Source organism: Globicephala melas, unplaced genomic scaffold (assembly GCF_963455315.2).
Source record: "Globicephala melas unplaced genomic scaffold, mGloMel1.2 SCAFFOLD_564, whole genome shotgun sequence".
NCBI classification, from domain to species: domain Eukaryota; kingdom Metazoa; phylum Chordata; class Mammalia; order Artiodactyla; family Delphinidae; genus Globicephala; species Globicephala melas.
Window position 1 is genome coordinate 85,122 of NW_027207727.1, and position 25,850 is coordinate 110,971.

General features: G+C 38.5%; 1 protein-coding gene and 1 pseudogene across 1 annotated transcript in view; one reads left to right on the forward strand and one right to left on the reverse strand.

Moving 5' to 3' along the window:
• Positions 1–4,839: 4,839 nt before the first annotated feature.
• Positions 4,840–25,850, forward strand: part of LOC132593318 (centrosomal protein of 78 kDa-like) — a 32,955-nt pseudogene continuing 11,944 nt past the window's right edge.
• The window catches only part of LOC132593306 (RING finger protein 11-like), a 32,754-nt gene continuing 13,969 nt past the window's right edge, over positions 7,066–25,850 (reverse strand). The window contains 3 exon segments of the mRNA XM_060293435.2: positions 7,066–15,831; positions 15,833–15,860; positions 15,862–16,046. Of these exon segments, the coding sequence (XP_060149418.1) occupies positions 15,676–15,831; positions 15,833–15,860; positions 15,862–16,046 (369 nt within the window). The 3' untranslated portion in view covers positions 7,066–15,675.

The window sequence follows — 25,850 nt, forward strand, 5'->3', positions numbered from 1 at the left end:
AAATATTTACAGTGTTGAACCAACCCAGAATTCTGTACTCTGAAGTTATCCTTCAAAAGTGAAGGAGAAATAAAGACTTTCTCAGACAAACAAAAATTGAGAAAATTTGTTGCCAGTAGACCTACCTTGCAAGAAATATTAAAAGAAGTTCTCTAGAGATAATGAAATTAAGTCAGAAGCTCAGATCTACACAAAACAGAAAGTGTTGAAGAAGAAATGTGAAGGTAAAATTAAGTTTTTCATTTTTCTTATTCTTAATTGATCTGATAGACAAAAGTTTGTTCAAAATAATAATATCAACACAATGTATTTGATTATGTATGATTATATATCTTATGTAATGTATAAACATACATAATGCTCATGTATATATGCTTATATATAAATGAAACGAATGGCAGCAATGACAAAAGGGACATGAAGGAAGAATTAGGATTATTGCTTTTATTACAAGGTACATGTGAAGTGGTGTAGTGTTATTTGAAAGTGGACCTTGATTAATTGTAAATGTATACTGCAAATTCCAGGGCAACCAGTAAACAAACAAGCAAAAAAGTAATTCTTTAAAAAGTGTAACTCACGTACTAAAGAGAGAAAATAGAATCATATGAAATAAACTGTGAATGGAAGAAGAATAGTGTAAGACAAAAATACAAAGAATGAGGGTGACAAAAACAGTAACAAATATGGTATATATTAATCTGACTATATCAATAATCACTTTAAATGTCAATGGTCTAAATGCACCAATTAAAATACAGAGATTGTCAGAGTGAATCAAAAAATAAGACCTAACTATATGGTGTCTATTTAAAGAAACCTACTTTAAATGTAAAGACACATGTAGATTAAAAGTAAATAGATGGAGAAAATGATAACAAAAGAAAGAGTAATCAAAAGAAAGCAGGAATAGCTATATGAATCTCAGAGCAAGGAAAGTTAACAGGAATTTTAAAAAATCATTTCGTAATGATAAAGGGATCCATTCTCCAAGAAGACATGCAACTTTTAATGTGTATGTACCTAACAACAGAGCCTTAAAGTACATGAGGCAGAAATTGATAGAACTGCAAGGAGAAATAGATGAATCTACTATCATAGTTGGAGACTTCAACATTCCTCTTACAGAAATGGACTGATCCAGCAGGCAGAAAATCAGTAAGGACATTGCTGAACTCAACAGTACCATGAATCAACTAGTTGACACTTGTAAACTACTTCAACAGCAGAATTCACACTCTTCTCAAATTCATGTGGAACATTCACCAATATAACCATATTCTGGGCCATAAAGTACACCTTAAAAAATTTAAAAGAATAGAAATCATACAGTGTCTGCTCTCAGAACACAATGGATTAAACTAGAAGTAAATAATAGAAATATAACTGGAAAATCACCAAATACATGGAGATTAAACAACACAGTTCTAAATACACGAGTCAAGGAAGAAATCTAAAGAAAAAAAATTTAAATAATTGGAACTAAATAAAAATGAAAACAGAGCTCATCAAAATGTGTGGAATGCAGTGAAAGTCGTGCTTAAAAGGAAATTTATAGCATTGAATGCATAGAACAGAAAAGAAAAAATATGTAGAAAGCAATTTTTATTTTATTCATTTTTTTCTTCTTTTATTGAGATATATTGACATACAACAATGTATAAATTTAAGGTATACAGCATAATGATTTGATTTTTATACATCATGAAGTGATTATTCCAAGTTTAGTGAACATCTATCATATAAGTACAAAATTAAAGAACTAGAAAAAAAGAAAACTCTAAAATCAATAACTTATCAGTTTAGGAAATAGAAAAAGAAGAGCAAATGAAATCTAAAGTAAAGAGAAGAAAAGAAATAATGAACAGAACAGAAGTCAATGAAATTAAAAAAACAAGTCCCAGTAGAGAAAATCAATGAAACCAAAAGCTGGTTCTTTGGAAAGATCAATAAAATCAATAAACCTCTAGCCAGGCTAAGGGAAAAAAAGAGAGAAAGAAGATACGAATTACTAATATCAGGAATGAAAAAGGGGACATTACTACAGATCCCAAGGACATTAAAAGAACATTATGAACAACTATGTACCAATTCCTTGAAAGACACAGCCTTCCAAATCTCACAGAAGAAGAAATAAACAATCTGATTAGGCCTATATCTATTAAAGAAATTGAATAAATAATAACATTCCAAAAAAACCACCAGACTTAACTGGTGTATTCTAACAAACATTTAAAGAAGAAATTGTACCAATTCTCTACAATCCTTTTCAGAAGATAGAAGCAAAGGGAATACTTCCTAACTCATTCTATGAGGCCAGCATTACCCCAATACCAAAACCAGACTAAGACATTACAAGAAAGGAAAACTAAACACTAATATCTTTTATGAACATAGATGCAATATTTCTCAACAAAATAATAGCATATCAAAAAAATAATAGCATATCAAATACAACAATGTATTTTAAAAATATACACGTGACCAAATGGGATTTATACCATACACGTAAGGTTGTTTCAACATGCAAAAATAAATTCATGAAACCGTCACATCAGCTGGCTATAGAAGAAAAATTCTATGATCATATCATTTTGGACCTACACCAGGATTCTAAACTTAACTTAGAACTTTTCTTTGGACTCAGGATCTTGGATATGGATTTAGACCTGACCTGGACATTGGAACTAGAATTTGAAAAGGGACCTACTCTTAGATCCAGATCTTGAACCTCAAAACTTGAGGTTCAGCTAACCCTAGCTCTATCCCTTGTCCTAGCCCTAGCAATAACCCTAATATTAACCTTAACTCTAACATTGGCATTAATCCTAGCCTTAGCTTTAGCCTCAGATCTAATCTTAACCATAATCATAGCTTTAACTTCAACCACAAACCTAACTCTAAGCCTAAGGCTAGCCCTAAGCCTAATTGTACATATGTCACAATAAGATGGTTAGAGCTCAATGTGTGAGAAGGGACACATTTTCCTTAAAAAAGAATTCCAAATAATGGGTGGATATTCCTTCCTCTAGGAGACGGAATTTAATTCCCTTCCCCTTATGTGTAGGCTAGACTTAGTAACTCACTTCCAGAGAGTATGGAAAGAGGAAAATAGCAACTTTACAGTGGAGAAACTTGGTTGGAGAAAGCTTAACAAAATGATCAATGTTAACATCACCAGCAATGTCATGTTGTTATCATGTATTTCTCATATGTGATTAAAAGGGGACTATAATTCTGTGGAATTCTTCCCCAAAACCCATAACTTAAGTATAATTATAATAAAGTACCATACAAATCCAAATTTAGGGACATTCTACAAAATACTTCATTAGTACTCTTTAAAGTGGAGTCTAAAGATCATGAGAAAAAAAGGAAAGACTGGAAAACTGTTACAGATCAGAGGAGATTAAAGAAATATGATGACTAAATACAACGTGGTGTACTGGATAGGATCCTGGAACAGAAAAAGGACATTAGTGGGAAAAGTGTGAAATCTGAATAAAATCTATACTTTACTTAACAATATTGCAACAATGTTAATTTCATAGTTTTGAAAAATGTACCATAGTTATGAAAGATGTTAACACTAGGGGTAACTGGGTAAAGGGAATACTCTGTACTATCTATGCAACTTTTCTATGAATCTAAAATTATTCCCAAGAAATGTTAAGGGAATTATTAAGCTTTTATACCTATTAATTAATAACTGTATTAGAGAGTAACTACAGAGATCAAATTGGTGAATAATAGCTCTTCCTTATAGATAAAATCTAAAACTAGAAACAATGATTGAATTTCTTCCTAGCACCCTCCCTTTAAACCTGGTTGTGAAGATTACTACCAGTGTATGTAAGATACTTTCAGAAATTAGAAACTGAAAAGTAAAACTAACAAAAAATATTTGTTATTATAAATAACAATGGAATTTAGTATGCTGTTATACCTTCAGACCTACTGTAGGACATGCTGTTCTTTGCTGTTCCACTTGTGGCAGGATTCATAGTTTTTCTAACAGGTACAGATCCCTAGGCCTGATACTGTGAGGAAGTGTTATACTTGAGCTCCACTCTTATCTCTCTCAGGCATTTTTTGGTATTGTCTAAAATGTAAATACATACTGTCAACCTCCAGCATGATACCAGGCACATAATAGAAACCCAATAAATGTTTCACTGTGAGTGGAGTATAAGTTGATAGAATATTTTTGAAGGTTGATTAGGAAGATTAGATTGATTGAAAATCAATATTTTAAGTTTGCATCTCTTTCTTTCCAGAAATTCTAGTTCTAGAAATTTATATATAGCTATACACATGTATACAATGTGTATATGTTCACATTGCAGCCTATCTGTAACAGAGGACAGAAACAAAATATCCCCAAACTGAAAACAACTAAAAGTCCATCAATATTGGACTGGCCATGTAAATTATGTAATGTGACGCAGCTATTAAAGAGAATGGAATGTATGTACGCAAAAATTGACTGGGAAGATCACTATCCAAGACAGATTGTAGACTATGTATATTATGCTGCTCTTGTATAAAATACAGGAGCTCCACTACGTAGAAATACTTACATACAAGATATAACAAGTGTGAATGTAAACACTTGGGAAATATCTGAAAGAACCACACAAGATACTGGGAGAGTGGGACAACTTTCCATGTCCCATGATTGGAATTCTGAAGGGTAAACACACGAACTAATGGACCTCTGCTACCATCTTACGGCAAGGGAGGGAATTGCAGGCGTCAGACTCCTCTTTACTAAGGAAGCGTCTCAGTCGGCCGGCGTAATGACGTCATCTCGACGCGCGGTGGCGCATGCGCAGTAGAAGGAGGCCGGCGAGCTGCGTGCGTTTGTGCATGGGCGCTTGTGGTTCGGGGCCCTGTGCTGGCACCGGGGGCGCCGGGTTGGCGACTTTTGCACTCTTGGCATTGGGTGGGCGGCATCTTGGGGGGTCGCATGAGCCAGTGGCATCATGCCCGTGGGCGCTGGGGTCAGCGTCGCGGCTTTTCCGGACGGACGTTCGTCGGCCAGGAGGAAGGGCGGAAAGCACATCTCGGAAAGGTAATACGGCTTGGCCCCTGGGCCTGGGCTTCGTATCTTGTGCTGTCTCCTGTGACTGTTGCCTCCGCGCGCTGGCCCGTCCGCGCTGTGCTAGGGGGTACTGGTCGTCTCGCGGCTCAGTTCACAGTAGCTGAAAGGGACAGTGTGTGATGTTCTGATTTCTCCCCATCGTTTTAAAACGGAGGCTCTGGCCATTGCTCCTCGGGTAAAATGCAGAGGGACTGCTTTTTAAGATGGGACTGTCAGTGTTGGGGACCCTCCTTAATTACCAGGATGGAATCCCCTTCAGTTCCTCAAGCTGTGTTGTTTAGGCACAGAAAATGTGAGTAATAGTCACTGGAACTAAGTTTGAGTGAAAAAACGCACCGGTACCGCCGAATTTTCGAACTAATCTTACAAAAATCAGTTCAGATATTATTCTTCACTGTGTTTCCTAGCATTAAGGAATTTTATTATCAGGTTTTGTATAAGAACTAAAAGTAAATTGTGAAGTGGAAGAATTGAGTTTAAACTATTTCAGTCAACACGCATGTATTAATGATACCTTAGTAGTCAACAGCGGGCTAGGTTTTATCAGGGATACAGAAGTTCTGGCCATCTCTGGTTTTAGATATCCCTTATTTGTTGAGACCTTTGCATTGTTTTGTTGCCTTTTATCTGTTTTCAAGATGGGAAAACAGGAACAAGGGAAGTATAGGTTATTACTAGGTGGGGTTGAATAAGTGGAGCAGCAAAATGTAAAGCAGAAAGAAGAGGGACCTACCCTAGAGGGATATGATTTCCATTTTCAAGGCGCATTCATCCTACGCAGGGAGACAGCCTAACATAAAATTTGCCTAACAAAAAATATATTAACAGGTGGAAAGACTATCTCCCAGTTGAACAGCGGATGCCTGGGACTCGTTTCATTGCTTTCAAAGTTCCTTAAAAAAAGGTAAGCAAAAGTTAATACCGTATTCTTTCAGAAATCTGAATTCTCCATATAGAGCCCTGGCTCTCAACCCCATCGTACTCCATTTTCCCTTTTTATAGCAAATACTTTTTAATACCTCTTTTACTATCCAGAAATGGAATTCATAGATAAATACAACCTACTTTTGTACTTAATAAAATTTTAAAAATACAACAATGGAATGCGCTAACTATAAATAAAGAATAAAGTAATTTATAAGAAAGTAATATGTATCTCAGTATGTAAATGTTTGGGGATGACTATACTAGAAATAAATAGTCAGTTACTTGTACCATGAATGCAGTAAACTATGGACTTTGATTGATAATGATGTGCCAGTGTTGGTTCATGAATTCTAACAAATGAAGCACACTGGTATGGCATGTTGATAATGGGGAAGGATGTGTGGGATGAAGGAGAGAGAGTATAACTGGGAACTGTGTACATATTGCTCAGTTTTGCTGTGAAACTCAAACTGCTCTAAAACTAGTCTACTAATTTGAAAAGAAAATTGTGTTGCTGGCACTTGAATAACCAAACAGATCAATCAAACAGAGTACATAAATAAACCAATACATAAAAGAATATTTAGCCATCCTTTATATAGGTAGATATTCAAGAAGTATTTATTTATGTGTCTATTTACAGGCAATCTGCTTGGAGCTGGCAATACAGTGGTGGGCAAAATTGATGTGGTCCCTGCCTTCTCGGAGTTTACAGTCAGGTTAGGAGACCAACATGAAATAAACAAACATAGAAATAACTATATAGAAGTGAGCTTATTTTCTTCCGTCTAATCTCTCTGGAAGAAAGGATTGTAATATCGCTTGTAAACTCCAGAGGAGGAAACTTTACTTTGAATCTCATATGTTAGCATCACAGGTTTTGAATAAATGGATAATGTAGTAAAGGATTTTAAAAATATGTTCTTCCTTATTTTATTCTTTCTGACAGAGTTTTGAAAAGAATCTTGCTCCAGAAGAACGTTTCTCCCCCTTGGATTTCTTAACAAAATCCAAGGACAGAATGAAGAACTTGGGCTGATTATTGACTTAACATATATTCGCCGCTGTTATAAGCCAGAGGTAAATGGAAGCCGTAATTGAAAATGACCTTTCTGATACTGTAATAATTCATAGTAGTTCAGTAGTTATCATCTTATGCTAAGGTGAATCCTGGCCTTCTCTCATGGGTTCAAAAAGGGAAGCTAGTGGTTTCCTGTAATTGCTGTTTCAAAATGAGATTAAAGATATGAATTGAACTATAGTATTTGGCAGTTGGCTCTAGATATGCTTAAGAAATTCTGTAAGCTTCCATGTTCTATATTTTGAAAATGAAGTAAACTTTTAGTAGTTACAGTAGTATCCTAAAAAGAAAGAAAGGTATGTCCATTATGTCTTTAGCACTTATTTTAAGCAGTTGCCTGAGCATGTTTAAGCATCACTGTAAAAGACAATTGTTCTCTAAGTTTTATGCTTCCTTTTCCTAATGCCTTCTGATATAGTACAGAAACCCATATATTCTCTTGGCCCATGTAGGACATTCCAGTGCAAAAGAATTATCCTTCTTCTGACCTGTTCCATGGCCTTGGGAGACAGTAACACCTAATGTCTTTTAATATTTGTAGAGCAGTTTGTCATTTAGAAAGTTCTTTCATATCCATTGACTTAGTTAATCTTCACAGCAGTCCTTTGCTCTTGAAGTGGAAGTAGTACTGATATCTCCTACTGAGTGCTTACTCTGCACTAAGCTCAGAGGATAGACAACTACAATTACTAATTTTACAGATGATGAAACTGACTCTCGGAAGAATTGAAATTTCAGCTCTGTTATTCCTTTTTTTTTATTGTGGTAAAATATAGATAAATCATATTTATTTTAACCATTTATAAATATGCAGTTCAGTGGCATTAAGTACAGTCACAGTGTTGTGTAACCATCACCACTGTCTATAACCAAAACTTTTTCATCATCCTCAACAAAAACTCTGTAACCATCAAACAGTAACAACCCCATTTTCCCTCCCACCAACCCTTGGTAACCTCTATTCTATTTTCTGTCTCTGTGAATTGGCCTATTCTAGGTACCTTGTGTAAGTGGAATCTGCAGTATTTGTCCTTCTGTGTCTGGCTTATTGCACTAAACATCGTGTTTTCAAGGTTCATCCATGTTATAGCACGTAAAGAAATGCCGTTTCTTTTTTGGCTTAGAAAATCCCATTGTGTGTATATAGACCATAGTTTGTTATTCAACGGTTGATTGACACTTGGTTGTTTTCCACCTTGTAGGTATTGTGAATCATGCTGCTATGATCATTGGTGTACAGATATTTGTTCAAATCCCTGCTTTCAGTTCTGTTAGATGTGCAGCGTAGGTAGTAGCAGAGTTGTTGGATCATACGGTAGCTCTACGTTTAACCTTTGAGAAAGTGCCAAACTGTTTTCTACAGTGTTGTCTTGTTTTTAAACAATTATCACAAATTTTAACCATATACAAAAGTATAAAAATACTGTGAATGTTCCTTGTATACCCATGAACTCATCCAGCTTTCTTATTTACCAACTGATGGCTGTCATGTTTTATCTATACGCCCACCTGTTTCACCCCATTCCATATTATCTTGAAGCAGCTCCAAGACAACATGTAATTACACCTGTACGTTTTTGGTACGTGCATGTAAAATATTGGACTTTTATTCCTTAATATCATTTTTTAATATTAAATACCCAGGGAGTGCTCAAATTTGCAGTTGTCTCCTAAACGTCATAAAAAATTGTTTATAAGAATTTTGAATTAGATCCCAATAAGGTCCACACTTTGCCGTGGATTGTTAGGTCTCTGAAGTCTTGTTTAATCTATAAGTTCTCCCTCCATGTCTCTCTCACGTTTTTTTTCCTCCTTGAATTTTGATTTTAAAGAAACCAGGTAATTTGTCCCATCTAGATGTCGATGATTACATTCCATGTGTTGGTAACATATTCTTCAATCCTTTTTTTTCCTGTAAATTGGTAGTTGATCAGAATGAAGCTTGCATGTTTTGTTTTGGCAAGACAGTTTCATAGGTGATGATGTGTTCTTCCATGGAGACATGTATAATTGTCTCTTTCTGTGGTATTAGCAGTCACTGATGATTCATACCTACATCCATTAATTCAGTTGAGGCTTCAAAGAATGGTGAATTCTGTTGTTCTTTTTTTCACTTATTAGCTGGGTATATTTGTATGAGGAGAAGATTCCCCTCATCAACTGTTTGGTTGCCCAGTTGTAGAGGCATGATTCTCTTCTTTTATTTAACAGTTTTCAGAATAATGAGTTGATTCACAAATATCCTCCAGTGGTGACCAGTTTTGTAAAATTTTATTTACTCCTATCACCGTGGACTCCGTTACAGTTATTATTCTAACTGAGGCCCTATCTTTGGCCAGTTGGAGCTTCTCAGTGACTCCTGAGTCCTTTTAACATGACATCAGTTGTTTCTAGACTTTTTCAGTGGTCAGAGCTAGGAAATATGTATGTTTGTTTATATTTTTAAAATATGTCATATGTTCCTACTGCTACTTTCCATTTAAATTCAGAACTAGAGAATTTTCACTTATCCTTTTCTGTCTTCTATTGATAGTCTACTTTCTCCCACCCCAAGAATACCAGTTCTCAACAATGCCTGAAATTGCCTCTATTTCCTAATTCGAATCCAAGTTCTTCTGACTCTATTCTACTACTCTCCTTAAATCACAGCCGCTTTATGGCCCTTGAAATGTAAGATAGAACATAAATGTAGGTAGAACCGTTTATATCATTTTGAGTTACATGTGCATTCATTCATATAGATTTGCTTTTCCTTTTGCATGCCTGGTAACTGTCCGTTCTGCAGTTTTAATGAAAATCAAGTGATAATTACTGGTTAAAGCAGCTTTGGAAAAAATGGCTCTCATCAGAATGACTGACATACTAAGTTTAATGTACTCTCCTGGTTTATATCCTGCCTTCTCTAATTAATTTTTTATTCTTTCGCTACAAAGGAAATAATACATATTTTCATGGTTTTGCCTTATAGGACTTACCAGAAACTATTCCTTATTTAAAAATTTGTACAATTGGGCATCAGGTGTCAGATGACGACGCTAGTTTTAAATTCCAGTGTGCTGTTAATGGGTTTCTGAAAGAACATAAAAATAACGGTGAGTTGCTTTTGTTTCTGTTTTTCCTTTACCTGAACTTTGGTATGCATTTTGAGTGGGGTTGGGGATTTTTAACATTTTTAATAGTTCTGGCATTAGTGTCAAGTTGTGTTTGGTAACATTAAGGTGGAAATGTCAGATGGTGCTAATAGAGTACGGTGTTTTTCCTGTTTATGGTCACAAACAATTTAGTTTGGAAAGTGATTTTTGTGAGAAATATGAACTGAGCTAGCTTACTTATCTCTTTTTTAAAAATTTGAATGGAAAATACATAAAAACATTAAAACGTTCTTTTGTCGTATTTATTGGTTGAGAGGTGGAAGAAAAGGTTAAGACTCTCGGGTTCTTAGCATATATAAAAGAGAAAACAAAAAGCAAAGGTTCCGAGTGAGACAGATCCCTAGAAGCAAAACAAAACAGAGTGGACCAGAAGAGCGGCTTCCTCATCATATATGTGTTTAAGATATTTTTGCTGCTTTTACACTTCGGTGCAAGTGAGGAAGAACACTACCACCTCTTATTCTTATCTTCAGACAGGAAGAACTTAAAAGGCTGGTGTTTTCTTGTTTCCGCTTTAAGATCTACTCTGTTGATAGTAGGTCTTAATAGCGTGTGAATTTTAAGGATCCACTTGCCTTTTTCTAGCATCTAACTATCAGAAGGAACATGGTGTTTGCCATGTTTTAAGACTGAGGAATCTTTTGTCTTTGGAACACCACTGACGCCCATGTGAAAGTGTTCATTTTGTCCTCTTTCTAAATTTAGCCTGAGGAGTGTGCACTTTATTAAATAAACGTAACAGACAGTAAATATTCCGTGTATATATAAAATGATGCACATATATACATAAAACAGGAAATAGGGGAGAAGGAATAGAGATGGAGGTGGGAAGATAGGGGATAGGAGGCGAGAGAGAGAGGGAGAGACTGGAATTTCAAGATAAATTTTCATTCTATAACCTGGTTGCTTAATGCAGGTACTAGCTCTTAAATATCTTAAGCCCTATTCACAGACCTTCTGTGTACTTTAGCTTTAAAACTTGAGAGGCTTGGCCTGTCCTGTGATAACCAGGGTGTCTAGAAAGGAGGCAAATTATCTGATTTGTTTAAACTGTAGTCACAGAAATGTTCCCTCTTAAGATGTTAGGGCACAGCTGCCGGCCTACTCACTTCCTCCAGGCTCCTTTGTGTGTGTTCTGTCTGTTCCGCGTGGGCTAGAAGATCCTTACAAGTGCATGAGAACACGTTTGTAAACCTTGATTGTTCACATGTTATACCAAGTGTAGTCCGTTGCATATGCTGACTCCTCTGTGGGTCTTCTGCATGGAGTGGGCTAACTTCACCATGCTGTCTGCCATTGCTGTCTCAGGACCTTAGTTATGATCCATTGGTGACTCTCCTCTGCTGTAAGGCCCTCCCACAGGTGCCAGGCTCACTGATAATGAGGAGGAGACTATACTATGCATTCCCTAGGATTGGTAGAGACTCAGAAAATAAATTGTTTCAGTAAACACCGAGAGGCTTATAGGTTTGTTGTTAGGGCACGGGGATACAGAGGTGAGTAGAAGTCTTTGTTCAGTAGCAACTTACAGTTATCTAGGAAGAGAAACATGTAGTGAGTATAAGTGGGTTAATTATGATAAAAGAATCAAGTGCAGCAGGAATATAGAGGAGAAATTGAGGAAGGCCTGACTGAGGAGACAGCGTTGGAGCTGGGCTTGGGGGAAGAGGATTTTGCCAGAATGAGGAAAGGACAGCCCAGGTATTGGGGACAGGTACAGAAGGCACAGGGCTTGAACTTGTGCTCTGGAGGGGCAGCCTCTGGTGTGACTAGAGGGTAGTGTGAAAGGGCAAAGAAGTCATACATTGATTTTCAGCAAATATTTGTATAACACCTTCTAAGTTGAAGGCACTGTTCTAGGAAGTAGGAAGAGAACAAAGTTCTTGCCCTTACGTATTTTCCATTCTAGTGGGGGAGAGAGATGAATAAATAAGTCAATATATGGAGTGTGAAGTGGTGGTAAATGCTTTGGAGAATAACAAAAGAAGATGAAGAGGTGAGGGAATGTGGTAGGTGATCAGGGAAGTCCCCTCTATTAAGATGTCGATTGAGCAGAGCCTTGAAGTGAGAAACAAGCCATTGGCTATCTGGGAGAGTGGAGATGGGGTGGGAGGGTGTGTTCTGGGAGAGTGGAAATGGGGTGGGAGGGTGTGTTCTGAAGCAGAAGGAATAGTAGGTGCAAAGTCCCTGAGGCACGACTGTGCTTGGCATGTTTGAGGAATAGTAAGGAAGCCAGTGTGGCTGGACAGGGGAAAGTGAGTGAGGGCAGGGCAGTAGAGAATGAGATCAGGGGAGGCTGGCAGGGCAAAGGAGGGAGGTGGATGATGTAGGTCCTTGTAAGTCATAGTTTGAACTTATAATTCAGTTGGAGAGACAGACTGATATTTGTTTATAAAGAGTTCTCAATGCTGTGCTAACAACCTGGGCTCTATTCTGTGCTTAGTGAAGATGTTCAAGCAACAGAGCAATCCAGCCTAGTTTATATTTTAGAAAGATAACATCTTCCATGTGGAGGATCAGTTGAAATAGAAGAGACTGTTAGAATTATAGGGCGGTAGTAATCCAGGCAGATGACGAATGCCAGACACCACCTAGTCACAGACATAGTCACAGACCTAGTCACAGACCTAGTCACCACCTAGTCACAGACATCTTTTGCAGAGATCAGCTACATGTTGATGTTTTATATTTACTTTCTCATATAATTTTTTTTAAGTGCTGGACCACGAATTACTGTGGCATAGTTGGAAAAATCTGAGACTCGATTCTAGTCTTTTTTCTGTTTGCCTGCTGTGCAGCTTGGGCTTACGTCTCAAGCCTTACTTTTTCATTGTGAAATAAAAACGATACTAGTTAACCTGGGAAGTCCACAAGCACATAGACGCATAGTATGTGAGGAGCAGTGAATGAGAGAAGGAATGGAAGTGCTTTGGGACCCCAAGAGCACTTCAGAAACCGTTTGTTCTTTTTAATATTGAGCATTAAAATTGAAGGCATTCCATTTGTTTCACTCAAAAACAAATTCTATTCTTCTGGTAGCCTGTTTTTGTTTTTGTGTTTCCACTCCCTTTTTCTATAGTCAGGTCAGTTCCTGATGGGCATTCTCCAGTCCACGCTATTGCATCTGATTGGAGGCTATGCAAAATTTCCCAGAGACAATGAATTTTGACTTTATAGTAGTTAATTCTTGATAGTACGTTCCTGCAAAAACACTCTTTCTTCAGAGTTTTTCCTTTTCAGGTTAGTGGTCGTGTTTTGGTAACTAATAAACGCTACTCTTCAGAAAATTGTATAACTTGTTTTTAGTGTATCTACTTCGCTTACTTAATTCCATATTCCCTGTTTTATAGACAGACTTATTGGTGTCCACTGTACCCATGGTTTAAACAGGACTGGCTACCACATCTGCAGGTGAGTTGCCAACCCCAAGAGGCAGACCATGTTTAAATTGTTCTGTTTACAGTAGTAATGTAAGCTGAATGCAACAAATGCAGTCAGAGAAATGTAGGAAGTGGAAGGGAAGGCAATTTTGCCCCCTACTCAGAGGTGACCACCAGTAATAATTTAGCACATATTTTTTGAGACATAAAAAATGCAGATATAAGCATATACAATGGTCCCTTGGTATCTGCAGGGGATTGGTTTTAGGACTCCCCATAGATACCAAAATCCTCGGATGCTCAACTCCCGTATGTAAAATGGTGTAGTATTGTCGGCCTTCCATGTCTGCAGGATATGGAACCGTTGGATATACAGCACTGACTGTACATGTGATTTAATGGTATAGTATTTAGACATTCTGGTTTATAATTTAATATATGGTGGACATCTTCCTATGAAAATATTTGGAGACCTAAATCTAATTTATTTATTTATTTATTTATTTTTCCTCCAAATTTGCTTTATGTAGTTGGATATAAATTAATGAACCAAAACTTAAGCAAGATACATGTAAGGATTTAATAGAACCTGATACTGTAATTCTTTCAGTTTTTCTCAAACTCATCATGGGGCTTGTAAGAAAATTAACCAACATGGATACTACTACAGTTGAATGTCAAATCCTTAAGTGCTTATGACATACTAAATTCTTCTATAATGCACTTATGAAGAACCCTTCAAGAGACTTGTGTTTTGTATGTAGAAAAGTGTTGATTTCTTTGAGGAGTGAAGCATTCAGCTTTCGTGGATAAATCCTTATTAGGCTGAGGCAATCATTATCATATCCCTCTTTGCCATGAATTGTCTTATGAATGGTCATATCAGTCTGTTTTGGCAAATGAGTAATTAGGGGAAGGCTGTTATTGTGCTTATGAGAATGATATTTTTCTCTGAAAAAAGATAAATATGCATTAGGAAAATGACCATTGGGACTCTTTTTCTGCTTCCTCCTTGTTTTGTTAGAATATGATACTTGGTTTTACAGCAGCTATCTTGTGACCCTGAGATGACTGTATGCCAATAACGACAAATGGTAGATTAGAAAGAACCAGCAAAGACAGAAAACAGCAACATCAATAGTAACAACAATCACAGCAAAAAAACAATGGGACCTTAACTTGTGGAGTTCCTATAAAGTAAAAAATAAATGCTCTATGTTTATTCTAAAAAAAAAAAAAAGAACTATGCAAAAAAGCTTAAAACTACCTTTTTTGTGCCAGTGTTATAAAATGTAGCTTTAAATAAAACCTTGACCCAAATGCCAGCAACTTCAGAAAAGAATTTGGGTATGGGGAAGAAGAAAGATATCTCACTTAGGAAAAACAACCAGTATCTTTCTCCTAATCTTCTACACACAATTGAAACATTTATAGCTAATGTAACACTTTACACAAATCCTATGTACTGGAGCAATAACAAGATCTAAATACAATTATATTTTTAAACACTGGGCGAAGGCTTTACATAAAAATAGCATCGTACTTTTCCCCCTGAATTTCTAAAATATCACGTACTTTTCCGCAACATCTGAAGCCGTTCAGGAATTTTTAGGAAACTTTCATGCATGATCTTAATCCCTAATCCCCCGCTCTTTGGGCTCAACGACAAAAGATCAAAACCACCAAAAATGATGGTTCTCTTGAAGTCAGGTGAGAGACACTGGCTCAGTTAGTCTCGTAGGACAAAAGCAGTGCTGCATCAACTGTCTCCATGCAGGAGGGGCATGTGAAGGATCTCATCAGCCAGTCATCTGTACAGCCCAGGTGACCTGCATACACAGCAGAAATCAAATTGGGTTCTCATAAACAAAGTCCATCATACAGATCACACACTCCTGGATCTTTTTTTATAATATTTGTTTTATTTTATTGATTGATTTTTTTTTTTTTGGTTGCGCTGGGTCTTAGTTGCAGGCGGTGGGCTCCTTAGTTATGGCATGCAAACTCTTAGTTGCGGCATGCGTGTGGGATCTAGTTCCATGACCAGGGAACGAACCCGGGCCCCCTGCATTGGGAGTGCAGAGACTTTAGCCAGTGCACCACCAGGGAAGCCCCCCGGATTCTTTTTTCTGATCCGTTTCTTCCAGGGTCATAAACTCCTTTAGGCTGATGCTGTATGAGGCCTATACTTTTGAGCTATCCTATTTTGTTCCTCTCAGCTGTGTTGCTAGGCGAGTCTGGCTAGGTGTTGGATGATAGACCAAAACTGGAACTTGATCCTGATATGGCAGCAGCGGCTCCTGATCCAGCTCCGTCCCTTTGCCAAAGCTAGCCCAGCCGGACTGAGACTTGTGAGGCAGGGAGATGTCATCCGAAGTGGGGGACTTAAGGCACTTCCCCATCTGTCAGACAGAGAAAGAAAAATCCTGTATGATCTCACTTTATATGGAATTTTTAAAAAAGCTCATAGAGGCAGGGGGTGGAGGGTGGGTGAAATGGGTAAAGGTGGTCAATATGTACAAACTGCCAGTGATAAATAAGTCCTGGGGATGTGACTATAGTTAATAATACCGTATTGCATATTTAAAATTTGCTAAGAGAGTAGATCTTAAAAGTCCTCATCACAAGAAAAAAAGATTTCTACCATGTATGGTAATGGATGTTAACTAGACGTACTGTGGTGATCATTTTTTAAATTGAAGTATAGTTGATTTACAGTATTATATTGTAATAACAATATATTAGAACCCAGTGATTCAATATTTTTATAGATTATACTCCATTTAAAGTTATTATAAAACATTGGCTATCCTTATAGCTTACTTATTTTATGCATAGTAGTTTGTGCCTCTTCATCCCCTCCCCTACCCCTATCTTGCCCCTCCCCCCTTCCCTCTACCCACTGGTAACCACTGCTTTGATGTCTACATCTGTGCGTTCATTTCCTTTCTGTTACATTTATTGTTTATTTTTTAGATTCCACATGCGAGTGATAACATACCCTATTTGTCTTTCTCTGTTTGACTTATTTCACTAAGCATAATAGTGTTCCAGCAAAAATAGAAATGAAGTTTTTCCTCTCCAGAAAATAAGGAAAGTAAAGGGGACAGTGAACAGTCTAGAGAAGACACATAAACTGGCCTGAAAGTGTTAATCGATCCTAGTTTTATTTAAACTGTTACTGATTTGTACTGTCTGTAACTAGATGTAAGTTTCACAAAGCTAAATTACATCCTGTTCCTATCACTCCCTAGCTATCAGTGTAAATTACATCCTGCATCTGGTGCTTAAGCTCCCTGCACTGTCTTGTAGCAAATCACCCTGTGTAGCTGTTTGCATTTCAGGAAGCAGATGGCAGGCAGATAAGGCAGAGGCAAATGAACCCAATTACCGGTCCGCCGGACCCAGTTACCGGACTGCCTGACGCCAGCGATGCCGGTTTTGAAATAATGCAAGAAGAAGAATGCAAGACCTTTACCACTTTGATCCTTATTACCACTCCCTGGACTGAGATGGCCGCATGAGGGGCCAGGAGGCTAGCCGGGTCTTCCAGGCGTGTGTGGGCATCCTGTGTGCAGCCAGCGTCCCCGAGGCCACGCTCGGCCCATCATCACTGAGTGAAGCTGTGCCGCGACAGCACAGCCGACATTTTTCTGGCGCTGTGAGGACCTGTGTGCATTGCAGGATTCGGTGCCTCTGCCCGCCGTGGGCGCCTCCCTGTGGGAGGGCCTGCCGGACTTCAACACCCACCACCTGCGCAGGGTGGACTGGGCGCCGCCCCTGAGCACCCTCTGCCCGCGATCTGTATCCAGAGCTTCTTCCAGCCATGGCTTGGCGAGACGGGTTTGTACTTTCCACTTCCAGGGGCTCTCGTGTCGGCGCTGCGAAGCAGAGTTTTAGATGGTACAAAGTGGAGGATGGGCACTAGAACCGGTGCCCAGTGCCCAGGTGTGCGTGCACTAGACGGGGCATGTGGCCTAGGACTCCTGCCGGCTCGGTGATCCTGGCCGAGTGCCTTAAGGCTTCTAGGTCTCAGTGTTCTCATCTGTAGCATGGGCTTAACAGGACTCACTCTCTGTGGCGGTTACAAGGTCACTCTCTGTGGCAGTTACAAGGTCGCACTCTGTTAATGCTTATAGACTCTACAATGTAGAACACTTAGCACAGTTTGGAGCATGGTTCATTGTTCCACAGATGTTACCTGGTCTGTTGAATGACTTTGCCTGGTACACGCCAAAGCAATTAGGAAATTGATATATCCCAGCTTCATTTCCTTTTCATTAAAACAGGGCTCAGGAAAAAAAAATTTTTTTTCAATAGTCCTATCATACAGTGGAAAGAGCACTGGTGTGAAGGCAGCTTAGGGTTTGAATTCCAGAGTTTATGCTCTCTGTGGCCTGGGCAGGTTTCTTTTGCACTACAATCCCCACACTTGTAAAATGACATTAAAAACCACCCTTTCTGTGGGTTCTTAGAATTAATTAAGCAGGTTATGTGTGTAGAGTATCCTGGCACTTGAATGAGTTGTCAGAACCAAGCGCTGCTGGAGAGGATGCTTCTGCCCTAGGTAATGTCCCCTTCTACTGGGCGGCAAGTAAACACAAGCACAGTAGTCAGTGCTAGGGAAGAAGTGAGTTCTGGTGTTACAGAGAACAGAATCTTGTTTTTTTTAATTTAATTTTTATTTTATATTGGAGCATAGTTGATTTACAATATTGTGTTAGTTTCAGGTGTACAGCAAAGTGATTCCATTATACATATATCCATTCTTTTTCAGATTCTTTTCCCATACAGGTTGTTACAGGATATGGAGTAGAGTTCCTTATGCTATGCAGTACGTCCTTGTTGATTACCTATTTTATATACAGTCGTGTGTATATGTTAATCCCAAATTCCTAACTTATCCCTCCCCCCCCATGTTTCCCCTTTGCAGAGCACAGAATCTTGGAAGGGAAAGTTCAGGGTAGGCTTCTTGGAGGAGGTGCCATCCTTTCTAAGGATATGTAGAAGCTCCTGGGGTGGCAGGAGGGAGCAGTGTGTGTCAAAGTTGGAGAAATATAAGAAAATATGGCAAAACTAAGATACAGGACTGGAACTCAGTGTTTGGGAAAGAAATGAGAGTTGATACTGGAAACCTAGTGGGGCCCAACAGAAAGGGGCCTTGTTTGTCCTGTCAGAAGTTTAGATGTTTATCCTAAAGGCTGTGGGAAACCCTAAAGAACAGTGAGATGGACTTCTGGTTTAGAGACTCACTCAGACCTCCATGTGGAAGGCACTTGATTGGGTGCAGGGTGAATTGTAATCTAAGGGTCCCACTTAAGTTATAAAAGGTTGAAATGGATTTTGCAGATCCGAGAGAGAATGGGTGGGGCCTGGTGACCAGTTAGAAAAGGAAGGGCAGCAAGTGTGGGTGACGGTTTACAGCTGCATCTTTTTGTGAGATACAGAGCACAGTAGGAAAGGGATTGGGGGTGGGGAGAGGATCTTACTTCATCTTCAGTGCTTTAGAGGGGCCTGGTAGACAGGTCTGGGCCCAAGGTACAGATCTGAGCTTTTTGGGAGGACAGGTATTTGAAGGCATGGGAGATACTTAGGTTACCCACAAGAAGATCCAAAGAATCATAGGTCTGAGGGCTTTTAAAGTGAGTATATTGAGGATGTTTATAAGCTGAAAGAAAGTAGCCAGCAGAGAAAGGGCATTAAGATCTAGGAGAGGAAATGATTGTTCATTTGTTTTCAAAAAGTTGAATACTTATCGTGAGCCTGGCCCTTTTCTAGGATCTGGGGTTCACACCATGTGTCATCTCTTCTGTAAGAACAGTTCAACTCATCCCCTGGTGAAGAGAAATTAGATTTTTCTTTGCATCCCATTCAGGTGTAGGAACTGTTCCGCACCTCTGAAGGGACTTTACTTAACCAGAGTAATAAGTTAGAAATCAAAAGAAATTAGAGCTGGAAGGCCACTGTACTTAATTTTGCCTAATATTTTACATTGATTGTAAGAAAAATTTATTGCAGAGCCCATTCTCTTCAGAGTTCCTTCACTGAACTTTCTTCATGTCTTGCATCCAGTGGGGCTAGCTTGTAGATTTTGGCCTCCTCCTAAATTTGCTTCTTCATCCACATTGCATTTTGCCCGGACTATGGCAGAAGCTCCTGGGTGGTTTCGCGGCCCCTGGACTCAGTTCCTCTAAGTTCATCTGCCTACTGGGGTTGAGTGATCTTCTAACATGAAAAGATAACGCCTAAAATAATGCTGCTAATGGCTTGCCCACACAGAGTTAGTGCATACTAGCCGCCCAGCGTGTGCTCTGCCCAGAGGCGTGTAGTCTGAACTGTGCTCTACCAAGCCTCCTGGGGCTCTTTGGCCCTGAGGAAGGGAAGCTTTTTGTGATCACTCCCTTTATCTAACTGGTCCTTCAGCAGCGGGGTGCCTTTTGCTAATCAGTGGAGGCACCCTTACTCAGCCAGTGGTAGCCCCGGACCTCATCACCTGTGGGATACAAGCCATGCTCTCTCCCAGGCTTGATTCGACCAACATCTCTATTTTCTGTCCCTTCTCACACTTGGACCCCTGGCCTTTAGTCATCCCCACCTGCAGTGCCCAGCAGGAGTCAGGCTTGAGTGTCTTTGCAAAGGTGCTCCCTCTGCAGTTAATGCACCTCCTCCTCCAACTCTGCATAGCCTCATCTTTCTCGATTGTACTTCAGGGTTATCATGAAGCCGTCAGACATAACTTTTAGCTTCCATAGGAACCTCTGTGCATAAAGGTTATGGTTCTTTATCTCATGTGATTGAAATTTTGAGTTTACACATGTCCCTCCTTAATGAGGCTTTAAGGGCAGGAGTGGTTTCTAATCCTTAGCACAGAGCAGACGCTTTTTTTCTTTTTAGTTGTTTAACGGTGATAAAATGTATGGTTTATATCACTCATTTTACAATAATTTTGCTTTAGGTTCTGACAGAAATAAAGTTTCCAGAAGTTGTGTTCCTGCAATGAGAAATAAAGATGTGACCTTCCAGTTGTGTAAAGCTCTTAGACGCTGTGTAAGTGCGTCAGGTGCGCTAAGGAACCTGGAACTAAGTGGGCTAGTTGTGAGAGAAAGAGACGTAACTATGTTAACAAAGGTAAGCCTTCATTGTGTCCTGCCAACATTTGATAGTTGCTTTTGGGGCAAACTAAAGGGGTAAAATTTTAAACTGTTCCTCCCCATTAAAGGGATTGAATAAATCGGCCACTTTGGGGCACCTGTGTCTTGCGAATTGTCCAATTGGAGATGGAGGTTTAGAAAGTGAGTTTCAGTCTTGTTTAAGTCTCTTCCCATCAGACTGGTCTCGTGATTTCCTACACACCACGTTACTTCCTGTCTACCTTTTCTTGGTGTTGTTCATGCCTGGATTGTCTCCTATACCTGCTCAAACCTTGGTCCATTCTCATTTGTACCATGGAAGTTTGTCATGCTGGATACTGTCAGAATTAATCTTAAGTCTGTGTTAAGCCATAAACCACATGTTTTGTATATTTTCTGTTTTTTGTGTTTGTTTATATTTTTATGGTTTCTCTTCAAGAAATATGGGAAGGGAAATAGCAAGATATAAAGAGCAAAAAAGTCATCATGATCTTTAAATTGTTAGAACATGTATCTGCAATCATAATTATACTGCACTGTGGTATGTGTTAAAATAGGAAATATATGTAACGTCCCGTAGGAGCAGCAAATTCAATGGTGTTGGTGAGGGTGTGTCATGGAAGTAATCACAAAGCAGGTGACTCTTGATTGGGGTCCTGAAACATTAGTGTGTGTTCCCTGTGTCCAGTAGTGGTCTGGAGGGGTCAGGAAGCCTGCCTTTCAATTTGAGGGAACAGAGGGTTTGAGGTCCTCTCTCTTCTATTGCTCTTATACTGCATAGCAGCTAATAAAATACTGGGTTTATAGTTGACATTTAAGTCGCTGATTGATCATCAAGATTGGCATGTATCATTGGAAATGAAAATCAGAAGAGTCTTAGGCTTTTTAGGTTTTTCTTTTTTTCCCCTTTGTCTCAAATGTATGTAGTACTTTACTGAGTGGTTGGGAATAAAGTTTGCAGTATTCAGTGTATTCAGTTTTAGTACCGAAATAGAATTAAACTGTTGCTGTAAACTGGAATAACACTTCGTTACTGACAAGTTTTAGAATGCATCAGTTCATCAATTACCTGTTTGGGAAGATTGCAGTTAATGATTTTAAGAATGTGGCTATAAACCTCCAATTGACTCAAGAAAAGCAAATAAATCAAGATTGACAAATGTATAGGCTCTTCATCTTATTGTGTGTGTGGGTTTTTATTTTCCTTTTAGTTATTTGTCAAGGTATAAAGAACTCTATCACTCTTAAGACAGTAAACTTCACGGGGTATAATCTGACATGGCAGGGAACAGATCACATGGCCCAGATCGTAAAGGTGATTTTATGTTTAAACTTTCATGAAAACATGTGATTGGAGCACATTAACATATTGATACAGATGGCAGTTAAATTTGTCTTTTAATACATGTGAGTGCATCTTTTGTTTTGTTGAAAGAATCTGACCAAATGGTAATGTGAATTGCTGTTGCATAAAGTATAGTGTTGAATCCCCAGTCTTTGCATTTGAGTTTAACAACTCTGTGGTTTTTTATCTTCTTCCTGAGACACTATCTCAGGTCCATCCTCGTCACACAGAGTGGTAAATTAGAGAACGATTAATATCACCATTTACAGAAGTGAGACTGAAATCTCAACCATACTGAACATAGGAACTGAAGGGGCCTCTCAGCAGTTCAGAGAGTTATTACCAAGCCAGTCAGCTGAATTCTGTTCAGTTTTCTCCATAGCAGAGCCTTCCAGGTCCTTCTTTTGAGCTTATTTATTTTTATACACAATTCTGTGTGGATACTGTACATAATACTAAATAGAATTAACTGGGTTTAACTGGTGATGTATTTACATCAATATCTAGCTTCGTTTTGTTGATATCTTTTTTAGGGGCTTTCCATTCATCAAAGCTCGTGATGTATGTAATCAGTTGCTGGTGTGTAGCTATATTTGTGATATATAGGGCTTGAATTGGGAAAGGTGGATGGTCATTCTTCTTGCTTTTTAAACTGACAGAGCCTTACAAGCAGCACTTCCCTCTCTGAAATAAATCCATGTAAAACATGTTTGTTCGCTCTCCCAATGCAACTGTGTAGTTGTGTGGATTTGGCACACGACTGGCAGCCTTGTGGTTGTCTGTAAACAAGAAAGCCTGTTCTCCAGTCTGCAAATCAGCTGTTAGCCAGTAAAATGAACTTTACTGCCATTTCTGACCCCTCACATGGAGCTGTCATACTCAAGAATGTTCATATGTTTTCAAGAAACGTTGTTTATGGGCTATATGTACAAATTCCTGATCTGAAAGCCAATATAAAGCAACATCTCCCAAACCTCTGCTGTCTCACCAAGGCCACACACATTCCCTCGCTTCTGGCCTCATGGCAAGCTAATACTGTCAGTATCAGATTCTCCTTCCCAGTGGTTCTGGGAGACTGCATAGTTGCTCTGTGAGAGGCACCTCTGCTGAGGTTGAGAGAAGAGCATCTTGGGTGTCAGTCTTGCCCTTGCATGCCCAGAGAGAAGGATGTGCGCCTTGTTCTCCTGTTGGGATTTTCCTATGCTGCAGGTTTGCAGCTTGTTGTCAAAATGATGTCCTAGTGACTTGTCTTCTGCATAGTTACATAATCCCAGCACACTTCTTTATGATCTGTAGACTTTTATGGGGTTGTGGCCAGGTCAGGTTTTAAATGTTTGGAAATGTCCAATTGAATAACATTGCAGTGACAGTGAAGCTTGACAGGAGAATTGTATTACTGTTACCCTAGTTTTGGCTTAAGGGTGATGAGAAGATGAAATTTTTGATGGGTCAGTTTTAGTTATGTATGTGTATGTTATTTACTTTTTTAAATTCTAACATCTGTTTTATACACAGCTTAGATATGTTGACTTTCTGATTATTCTTCTGATTCTTTATCAGTCCCTTTACTGATGTATTTTCCTCTGAAAAACTACATTTTCTTCCAGACTGTTTTTGTCTGATAGCGAAAAATAAATTTTTCATTTGCAGTCTAAAGTTGATCTGAGAAAAAATGGTTACCTTGGATCTTCCCTTGGCTTCTGTGAAAGAAACTTAATAAAATAATATGGGCAATTCCCATTACTAATCCTAACCATGTACAACAGAGGTCTGTACAGTAACATAGCAAAAATAAGTTACTGTACTTTTAATTAGTCATTGCCTGTTTTAGACTAAGGAGCAGTGAGAGACGTTTATAAATAATGATACCTCAGATCACTTTTGTTAAATGTCCTCTAATATTTGCATATTTGGTATCTGGCTTGTGTTGTCTTTTATACAATCTTGTCTTCTTTCTTTGCACTATAGTTTAACAACTGTGTGGTTTCCTGTCTTCTTCTTGTGACACTCAGGTCCATGAGAATTTCCTGTGACTGTGACAGTAGAGAGTCCTTCCTCCTCAGAAATTGAAGAGGTCGATGATTCCTCAGAAAGTGTTCAGGAAGAGCCAGAGAAAATCCATTTGAAACAAGAAGCATTGCCGGTACAAAGGTATCACTTTAAAGCTATAGAGAAGATTATTTTTCAAACGCAAGCCTGATTGCAACACTGCACAGCTTGTGTGAGGGTTCTGTTTTCTACTCCCATCTGCATTGTATCCCCTTGAATGGTTAACCTTAGACCAAGGTGAATGGTGGACATTTGAACTCTAAGAAATAAAAATCAAAACATGTCGTTAGTAATATATTTTCCTTTCCTTAGAACCTTAGTATATTAGATTTAGGGAGAACCTTAGTGATCATAAGATAAAGAAATTGAGTTCTGAATGAATATAGTCAGCTGATTCAATGCTCTTGTTTTACAGATGAGAAAATTGACAGTTCTAGTTGAACTCTCTTTTTACAAGAGGAAAATATGGCCTCATTTTAAATAAAAGTAAAGTTGAAAAAAGTTTTGATGTCGATATTCTCCTTTCCTAAAATAAAAAATATCAAGAAGCTACATTCTATTACCAAATAAACCTGACCTCTATTGTCATTCCATACTTTTGTTTGTATGGACAGAAAAGAAAAATTGATTTTCATAAGAAATTTTTGCACCTAAAATATAATATATTTATTTTATTTCAACTTTAATGAAGAGCTGAACATTTCTAGTAAATAAAGGAACACCATTTGGGGGGGACCTTGTCTTTGTGCTACAAAGTCCCATGTTTAATTTTTAAAAATTTAATATGATTTTCTTTTCGTATGAAACTTGACCGGTTTCAGAACTAATTATCCCATTATTGTAGGACTATGGGAATTAACTCTTTGATTTTCAAAAGAGAAAGTTAGATTTTTATTTTTTAATTAAAATTAATGATAATATAGAGAAATTTTAAGAAAAAAACTTAGAAAATTATGAAATGTTAGAGTAGGAGAAATCTATAGTTCATGTAGTGTTACCCTCTTTCATTTTATAAATGAGCACCTACAATTTGTAGCACGTAAGTGGTTTATTAGTAAATGGCAGAGTACGACAAGACCCTAGAGCATCTAACCCGCATTCCTTGTCATTTTAGATGTGTTGTATTCATTTCCTTCATGAGTAGACCAGGAGATTGTATTTCTAATAGTAATGATAGACACTGGGGAGGACCAAGAAGTTTACACACTGGGACCACAGAATAGCAGATTCAGAATGCACTGAGAACCCTTTCAGCTCTTCTCCATTTTGACAAGACACTACAAGGATGGTATCAAAGTGTTTAAGTATATAAGCCCACAACAATCAAGGGATTTCAACATAGTTTTGAAAGACGGAAGACAAGTGGAAGAGTGTGAAACTGAGGCAGTAGGACAGAGGAAAAGCATCACCTAGAATATGCACAGGGACCACCTGCAACTGAGGAGGATTCTGACCCCACCTGCAGAAGTAGCCCCATGCTCAGATGCGCATGTAGGAGAGAGGGTGGAGTTAGTTAAAAGTGTGACTGAAATAGGGGAGCTCATTGAAGGGTTGTGTTTGGAGGAGTGGACTCCCAGCCCCGCCCTCACTCTCCTGAAATGAGATGATTTCATTTTGAAAACAGTGAAACTGGCGAGAACTAGGGCAGCTAGTGTGAGTTTTTACACCCTAGAAAATTGTGT